General features: G+C 45.4%; 1 protein-coding gene across 1 annotated transcript; it reads right to left on the bottom strand.

Annotated features, from left to right (window-relative positions):
• Positions 1-556: 556 nt before the first annotated feature.
• LOC112079603 (serine/threonine-protein phosphatase 6 regulatory ankyrin repeat subunit A-like) lies at positions 557-9,618 on the bottom strand (the record flags this gene model as incomplete). Its single annotated transcript, XM_070442383.1, is given in 20 exon segments — positions 557-2,472; positions 2,606-2,688; positions 2,764-2,846; positions 2,957-3,102; positions 3,248-3,419; positions 3,892-3,990; positions 3,993-4,110; positions 4,323-4,439; positions 4,653-4,731; positions 5,003-5,015; positions 5,331-5,450; positions 5,453-5,531; positions 6,074-6,148; positions 7,580-7,606; positions 7,824-7,935; positions 8,156-8,296; positions 8,443-8,511; positions 8,845-8,991; positions 9,242-9,356; positions 9,531-9,618. Coding segments are annotated over 20 exon segments (2,049 nt in total), but the record flags the coding sequence as incomplete, so codon positions are not given.

Consider the following 9,618-nt stretch of genomic DNA (forward strand, 5'->3'; position numbering starts at 1 on the left):
TAATAGATGTGTGCAGATGATGGTGTGGCAAAGAGCAGAAAAGTAAATAAAAAACAATATGGGGATGAGGTAGGTAGTTGGATGGGCTTATTTACAGATGGGCTGGTGTACAGCTGCAGCGATTAGTGAGCTGTCTCGCATAGCTGATGCTTAAAGTTAGTGAGGGAGATATAAGTCTCCAACTTCAGCGATTTTTTGCATTCATTCCAGTCACTGGCAGCAGCGAACTGGGAAGGAAAGGCGGCCAAAGAAGGTGTTGGCTTTGGGGATAACCAGTGAGATATACCTTGCGGAGAGCGTGCTACGGGTGGTGTTATGGTGACAGTGAGCTGAGATAAGGCAGGGCTTTACCTAGCAAAGACTTCTAGATGACCTGGAGCCAGTGGTTCTGGCGACGAATATGTAGCGAGGGCAGCCGACGCGAGCAAATACAGGCCGCAGTGGTGGGTGGTATATGGGGCTTTTGGTGGCAAAACGGATGGCACTGGTGATAGACTGCATCCAATTTTGCTGAGTAGAGTGTATTTTGTAAATGACATCGCCGAAGTTCGAGCATCGGTAGGATAGTCAGTTTTACGAGGTATGTTGGCAGCGTGAGTGAAGGAGCCGATTCTAAATTTAATTTTGGATTGGAGATGCTTAATATAAGTCTGGAACAGGAGAGTTTACCAGGCTAGCCAGACACCTAGGTATTTGTAGTTGTTCACATTATTCTAAGTCAGAACCGTCCAGAGTAGTGATGGGCGGGTGGGTGCGGGCAGCGATCGGTTGAAGAGCATGCATTTAGTTTTACTAGAGTTTAAGAGCAGTTGGAGGCACGGAAGGAGTATTGTATGGCATTGAAGCTCATTTGGAGTTTGCTAACACAGTGTTCAAAGAAGGGCCAGATGTATACAGAATGGTGTCGTCTGCGTAGAGGTGGATCAAGGACTCACCCGCAGCAAGAGCGACATCATTGATGTATACAAGAAAATAGCCGGCCCTGAGAATTGAACCCTGTGGTAGCCCCAGAGACTGCCAGCAGGTCCGGACAACAGGCCCTCCGATTTGACACACTGAACTCAATCTGAGAAGTAGTTTGGTGAACCAGGCGAGGCAGTCATTTGAGAAACCAAGGCTGTTGAGTGTGCCGATAAGAATACGGTGATTGACAGAGTCAAAATCCTTGGCCAGGTCGATGAAGACGCTGCAACAGCACTGTCTTTTATCAAATGGCGGTTATGATATCGTTTAGTACCTTGAGTGTGGCTTAGGTGCACCCGTGGTCAGCTCGGAACAGGAATGCACAGCGGAGAAGGTACGGTGGGATTTGAAATGGTCAGTGATGCTGTTTAACTTTGCTTTCGGAAAGGCAGGGCAGGATGGATATAGGTCTGTAAACGTTTTGGTCTAGAGTGTCACCCCCCTTTTAAAGAGGGGGGATGACCGTGGAAGCTTTTCCAATCTTTAGGAATCTCGGACGATACGACAGGTTGAACAGGGTTTTTTCTCTCTTTTATTTACCAGGTAAGTTTGACTGAGAACACATTCTCATTTACAGCAACGACCTGGGGAATAGTTACAGGGGAGAGGGGGGTGAATGAGCCAATTGTAAACTGGGGATTATTAGGTGACCGTGATGGTTTGAGGGCCAGATTGGGAATTTAGCCAGGACACCAGAGTTAACACCCCTACTCTAACAATAAGTGCCATGGCTCTTTAATGACCTCGGGGTCAGGAAACCGTTAAACGTCCCATCAGAAAGACAGCACCTAGCACAGGGCAGTGTCCCAAGTCACTCACTGCCCTGGGGCATTGGGATATTTTTTTAGACCAGAGGAAAGAGTGCCTCCTACTGGCCCTCCAACACCACTTCCAGCAGCACCTGGTCTCCCATCCAGGAACTGACCAGGACCAACCCTGCTTAGCTTCAGAAGRAAGCCAGCAGTGGTATGCAGGGTGGTATGCTGCTGGTGTTGTGAACAATGGCAGTGGATAATTTTAGGAAGAGAGGGTCCAGATTGTCTAGCCCAGCTGATTTGTACGTGTCCAGTTTTTGCAGCTCTTTCAGAACATCAGCTATCTGGATTTGGGTGAAGGAGAAGCTGGGAGGCTTGGGCATGTAGCTGCGGGGGGTGCGGAGCTGTTGGCCGGGGTAGTCAGGAGAAAAGCATGGCCAGCCGTAGAGAAATGCTTATTGAAATTCTCTATTATCGTGGATTTATCGGTGGTGACAGTGTTTCCTAMCCTCAGTGCAGTGGGAAGCTGGGAGGYGGTGCTCTTATTCTCCATGGACTTTAGTGTCCCAGAACTTTCCAAGCAGTGGATTAGAGAGAAACATTTGTGGACACTATGAGAAGAAAAGTACCAAAGAAAATGGTGTTAGCCTTACGGATCTTACCATTCTCATCGACTGCGAGCACGCTAGCACCCTTCGCTAACAGCTCTTGCACCACCACGGTCAGACCATTTCTGGCTGCAACGTGTAACGGCCTGAGGGGAAAGTACCGTCAGATTAGCCAGCAGCAAATGAGYATACCTCCCAAATGCCAGACTATTCCCTATATAGTGCACTTCTTCTGACCAGGGCCCTATGACCCAATMAATGCAGCTGAACCATACGTACGTCTGTAAGGCTGCGTTAGTCGAGTTGATGAGGTTCCTGTCTGTAATCTTCTCCAATATCAACAAGGCACTGGTTTCATGCCCCTTTAAAAACAGAGTCAAACATGTCAGACAAAATTCAAACCAGAYYGAACATGATCTTCATGTGGGGTTGCTCACCTTACTGCAGGCCAGATGAAGAGCAGTGTTCTTGACTGCATCCTGCAGAGTGAGCTCTGCTTTGGCACTGCTCACCAACAGCTCTGAGACAGAGAAACAGAAAAGGAACTACATTAGGAAATTAAYTTACTTATTCAAATTGTTGAACTTAAGCCGGCTGGCGAGGCAAAGCGGAGGAGAGGGAACTGCATACCGACAGCGTTGGTTTGTCCGTTCTCAGCAGCCATCATGAGGGAGGTCTTCCCGGAGGCGTCGGGGGAGTTGACCTGGGCGTTGTGACCTAGCAGCAGCTGAAGACACTCCACGTGGTCCGTGAAGGCCGCCGCATGCAGGGGGGTCCTGGAGAGAGGAAACTGTTTTCATTGATATTGAGTAGGAGTGTTATTATCAAGTATAGTTTCTACAATCCCTCATCCAACCCCAGAGGTCGTTTTCACAACATTATTCTCCAGAAGAAAAGGACTTTGTCGTGTGCCGTAGTTACCGGTTCTTGGTGTCAGTGGCGTTGACAATGGTCGGCCCCAGAGTGTCAATCAACATCTCTGCAGCCCCCTCGTTGTCATTAATCACAGCACAGTGGAGGGGGCTGAAGGAGTTGCCCTCGGTCTTGTGGAAAACCTCCTGTTCCAGCAGCACCTCTACACACGTGTCATGGCCTAGTGGAAGATTGATTCATTTAATTTAGAATTAAAAGTAATACTTTGCTCTAGCGGGAAACATTACAAACAGGAAAAAGATGACGTCACTGCAGACCACAACGATACCCTCAGAGAAAGCCAAGGATCTGACAATGGTGAAGTCACAAAAAACGTTTTAGCTACAACATATACTATGTCAATCCCTGACAAAGTCCTGTTTCAGTGTAAGCTCCTCCACTGAGAGTCATAACCCTACTTCTCCCACAGTGTTGTAGTCTTGTTCATTCCCCCACATTGCTCCATCCAGACCAATCTAATGCTTTTCAATCCACAAGAGGGAGTGAATGAGTGCACACGTCATGGAGGAGAGAATAGAGCTCCAGTCAGTCCAGTACGTACCGTTGTAAGGCCTGCCTAATTCAGGGACAATGTTTACAGTGTTGGAGAGTGAATCAGAAAAGAGCTTCAGTCCAGTCAGTCCAGTACGTACCGTTGTAGCAGGCCCAGTGTAATGGTGTGTAGCCCTGGTTGTCTGTAATGACAGGGAGGGTCTCCACTGACTGGGCAGCATGTAAGAGCCCCCCCAGCACCCGATGTGTCCAGACGCTGCCGCCAGGTGAACAGGGGTCCTCCCCTTACAGTCCCGAACCAGGAAGCTGGCGCTGTGCTGCAGCAGGGCCTCCACACACTCCTCATGACCCGTCACTGCCTAGGAGGGAGGCGAGACAAGAATGGAATTGATAAGTCATAATCAATTATATAATAAGGAATCATAATAGGTATATTTGGGCATAATTTATATTCCATGCTAGATCCCACACCAAAGCCATCCCTAGTAGTTCAATGGCCCCATCCCTAGATCAGAACAAGCCTCCCCCTCTCTTTCGTGTGTGAGCGCGTACAGTCAGCTCTCCTCCTCACCCCTCTGTGTAGAGCTGTTCTGCCCCACTTGTCTTTGGCTTCTACGCTGGCTCCCTTGTTGAGCAGTGAGTACACACAGTCTGTGTGTCCGCTCAGCACCGACAGCATCAGGGGGTTCTGATACCAAAACAACGGTCATATTACAAACTGGTAATAACCAGGCTGAGTCCCAAATGGCAACCTATTCCCTATATCGTACACTACTGTTGACCTGAGCCCATAGGGCTTTGGTTTAAAGTAGTGCACCAAGTAGGGTATAGGTGCCATTTGGGATGCATGCCTAGTGTCAAAATTCTTTATTTCAGGAATTGTATCCAAAATCCAATTGACTTACTGTCCATTCCCATCTTGAACGTCCACTGCACTCTGGAGGTCAGCATTTCCAATCAGCAAACGCAAACACTCCGAATGACGTTGGTAGCTAGAGGAGGATAAACAGAGGATATAAGAATGTCAGATGATTGACCTTCAGTAGCTAGAGGAGGATAAACAGAGGATATAAGAATGTCAGATGATTGACCGTTGGTAGCTAGAGGAAGATAAAAAGAGAGGATATAAGAATGCAGATGATTGACCATTGGTAGCTAGAGGAGGATAAACAGAGAGGATATAAGAATGTCAGATGATTGACCATTGTAGCTAGAGGAGGATAAACAGAGGATATAAGAATGTCAGATGATTGACCGTTGGTAGCTGGAGGAGTATAAACAGAGAGGATATAGAATGTCAGATGATTGGCCGTTGGTAGCTAGAGGAGCATAAACAGAGAGGATATAAGAATGTCAGATGGCTCTGGATAGAAGTCTCCCCTGTGCACTATCTAGGATCAGCTTATCCTCCCCAGATCCATTAGTGGGGAACATGACAAAAAAATGGCCTCGTGGGCATTTTCACACTATTCTATATAAAATCCATAGTGGACATCCTAGCAACATAACCAAACAAATGGCCATCTTGCTCAGGAAAACTTTTTAATTACAGAAGCTCTATGTGATATCCTATGTGTACCTGCAGCGTGGATGGGGGTCCTCTTCAGGGTGAAGTCTTTAACCAGGATGGAGGCTCCCTGGTTGATGAGGACGTCAACACACTCCACATGGCCTTTAAAGGCAGCCAGGTCCAGAGGGTGCGCCCCTGGCTGTCCCTCACGTCTAGATCCAGCAGAGACTGAACCAGGACCTCCATAGCATGGTGGTGGCCGTGGTACGCCTGAAAATAGACACAAACACAGTCTCAAGCAAAGTCCAGTGGTACGCCTGAATAGATATACACTCTTAATAATATCAATGTCCTATAGTGACCAGTGGTACGCCCGAACAGAAATACAGTGCTAGACCTCTAAAGTAGACCAGAGTCTTTCAATCGGGAGCCCATTTTTGCTCCCGCCCAGCATCAACATCGGAGGTCCCTGCCAAGCGTGGGATTGAGAAACAAACACTCTACTTCTCCTCTGAGGTTGATTAACTCAAATGGCAAAATAAGGAATCATCCTCATCATCACTGTGTAGAATATGCATGTATTTACACTAATCAGGAATAGATAGGAATTTGGTGTGTGATTCTGTCTGGACAGTCAACTTCCTGTGGAAATCAACACCATGCCTGCATCCCAGATAGCACCCTATTCCCTATGTAGTTAACTACTTTTGATCAGGGCCTATAAGGATCTGGTCAAAAGTAGTGTACTAAATAGGGAATAGGGTGCCATTTGTCATATGAGACCACTACAGGAGCAGGTAGGCTTTACTCACAGCGAGGTGTAGAGGGCTGATGGGAGCTCTGACATCAAAGTCGTTTAGGATGTCTGTCCCTGAAGTTTCCATTAGTTGAGGAAAGACAAGGACGGCCAGTTCAGCTTGTAACATATTTACTTGGAGGTTAGTCTAGTAGCATGTGTAACATGGTAAATCTCAGTGACCAGCCCCTGCAGACATACTGGTGTGTTGCATCCATACTAGAGGTCGACCGATTAATCGGAATGACCGATTAATTAGGGCCGATTTCAAGTTTTCATAACAATCATAACTAATATTTTTTTACACCTTTATTTAACTAGGCAAGTCAGTTAAGAACACATTCTTATTTTCAATGACGGCCTAGGAAGGCAGAACGACAGATTTTTAACCTTGTCAGCTCGGGGATCCAATCTTGCAACCTTACAGTTACTTGTCCAATGCTCTAACACCTGATTACATTGCACTCCACGAGGAGCCTGCCTGTTACGCAAATGCAGTAAGCTAAGGTAAATTGCTAGCTAGCATTAAACTTATCTTATAAAAACAATCTCAATGACTGTCACTGCTCAATGTGTACTTAACCATAAACATCAATGCCTTTCTTAAAATCAATACACAAGTATATATTTTTAAACTGCATATTTAGCTAAAAGAAATCCAGGTTAGCAGGCAATTTTAACCAGGTGAAATTGTGTCATTTCTCTTGCGTTCATTGCACGCAGAGTCAGGGTATATGCAACAGTTTGGGCCGCCTGGCTCTTTGCGAACTAATTTGCCAGAATTTTACGTAATTATGACACAACATTGAAGGTTGTGCAATGTAACAGGAATATTTAGACTCATTAGATATAATACGGAACGGAATAAACGTTTTTTTGTTTCGAGGTGATAGTTTCCGGATTAGTCAAAGGTATATGGTTTAGAGAGAAATAGTCAACGCGTTATAATTCTGTAATAACTTGCGGCTGAACTTGAAAACGGGTTACTTCGTTATTTTACCGTTCATGTCTTCCATAGAGAATGTCTTGATCTACTTCAAATAAGGTCTGTGTTTTGTGGAGAAGACTGACAGGGGACCATGCAGACAAGCTCTGCTTTCTGCACTACAACCTAAAACTTAACTGGGAATATTGAAGACCCATGAAGCTGGTGGTTCGTTTTAACATATGTTCCCATGTTTTTTGAGACTAAATTGATTTTATTTATGTATTATATTAAGTTAAAATAAAAGTGTTCATTGTTCATTCAGTATTGTTGCAATTGTCATTATTACAAAAATGTGTGTGTGTATGATATATATAAATACATGAAAAAAATGTTCATTATAAATCGTATTATTTTTTATTTATTTTTTTATTTATTTTTTATTATTATTATTATTTTTCAAATCGGCCGATTAATCGGTATCGGCTTTTTTTGTCCAATAATCGGTATCGGCGTTGAAAACATCATAAATCGGTCGACCTCTATTCCATACCTTAAACAAGCAAGTGTGAGGAAAAGTTACCAACTGGCACTTACCACATCTAAAGGTGTTTCACYTGCAATCTGGAAAAAGAACATCAAGAGTGACGATGTGTCCACGACAAACATGCAGCCACACCTTAAAACCTACTGAATWTCAATGACTATGTCCCAAATSGCAGCCTATTCCCTATATAGTGCACTACTTTTGACCAGAGCCCTATGGGCCCCACAGCCATTTGGGACGCAGGGAAATGGTCTGTGGATGCAAGGCATCTAGTATCCTGTGGTTCTGACTCACCAGCTCCAGACAGAGGCGGTGTCCGTATGCAGAAGCGTAATGCACTGCGTTGTAGCCCTGATTGTCCCTGATCCCTGGGTTAGCATCGTTTCGCAGCAAATATTCCAGACACCTAGAGGTCAAGAGTTCACTAATCATTACACCAACATCAAGACAGACAGATAATCAAGCAGAGACACGTTCCCAAAGGAGACGTGGCCAAACTTTCACACTGCAGATTCAACACTAGCTTGCATTCAAACACTCAACATACTCTCCAGACTACAGTGAAATGTGAAAGGTCACGGCACCACAACACACACACAACAGTAAGAGAGGAGTGTGAGACGTACTTTCCGTCTGTATCGGAGGCAGCAGCGTAGTGGAGCGGGGTGCAGCCCCTCTTGTCCAGGTCGTTCACACTGGCCCCAGACCCCACCAAGGCAAACAGACACTGGTAGTTACAGTTGGCTGCTGCATAATGCAGAGGACTCCTACAAGAACACACAAACATTCAACAGAAACAGCTGATTGGAGATGTAAAACAATATATCCCATAATAATTCCTATATGCCCCTATACTATATTCCTCATTATCATAAAGATCTAATATTAAAGTTATTTGATGCCACAGACAGACCTTCCGAAGCTGTCCTTTCTGTTGAAGTCTGCCCCTGTGTTGAGCAGSAGATTCAGACAGTCCAGGTTCCTGGTAACAAGATATCAAGTTTAGAAAGGCCCTCGCACACCTGAGTTATCAGGTGCATGTTAACAATGAGAGAACCTGAAAGAAAAGAGAAACCTGTACTTGCTAGCATCACTGTTTTTATTAAGGCTAATAAAAGCTAGAATAAAAACAGGGATACYAGCAAGAGCAATGTGCAGGTTTCTCTTCTCTTTCAGGAAGATATAAAGACATTTTAGTCAATACCACCATAACATGGAGCCACATTATAGAGAAATGATACTGCAGGAGGAAAGTGTGTTTTCCAGGTCATGAACTACATATTCCTTGGTGTAAAGCCTGGACCAGTCCACTCACCCTCCAGCTGCTGCAGCATGTAAACAGGTCCTTCCAAAGTCGTCAGGGGTGTCTATATCAAAGCCTGATGAGAGGAGCTTTCGACAGCAGTCAGAGAAACCACTGAGAGCAGCCAGGTGGAGGGGGAACATCCCATGGACGCCTCGTCTGCAACAACATTTTATACTTTAAGCAGACACTCTTATTCAGAGCGACTTCCAGTTCATTCAGCTGAGTTTAGAAACAGCACCACATCACAGTCCTCATTAAACCCTACAGCACACTGCAATGCCCAGTCTATCAACCACCCACACACCACCATTTCATGTGTTGAGCAGAGAGTCTCCAAGCGGGAATTCAGTCAATGACAGAATTGCAGATGCATGTTGCAGTATTGCTGGAAACTGTGTTCTCTTACTTGGCTGTGTCAGCGCCGTTCGTGATGAGTGTATTGATGAGTAACTCGTGGCCGTAGCGAGCAGAGATGTGCAGGGGTGTGTTTCCATTCTTATCTTCACAGTCGATCTCAGCACCTAACACACACACATCAACCACTTGACCCTAGAGGCATCATGTAGCTAAATGTTCAACCACGTTGCAGTAACATTGCTCTGGGCCAGTGTATCATGGTTTGAAGACAAAAGACAAGATGCTAAAGAGCCTACTGGTTCATTTATATTCTGTTGAGAGCATTCACAGAGACTCACCATTCTGGATGATGGCTTGAGATCTGGAGAAGCGTCCGTGGATGGCCGTCATGTGGAGGGGGGTCTTTCCATCTTTACTCTGCAGAGA

The sequence above is a fragment of the Salvelinus sp. IW2-2015 genome, unplaced genomic scaffold (assembly GCF_002910315.2).
Source record: "Salvelinus sp. IW2-2015 unplaced genomic scaffold, ASM291031v2 Un_scaffold8630, whole genome shotgun sequence".
Classification (NCBI taxonomy): Eukaryota; Metazoa; Chordata; class Actinopteri; order Salmoniformes; family Salmonidae; genus Salvelinus; species Salvelinus sp. IW2-2015.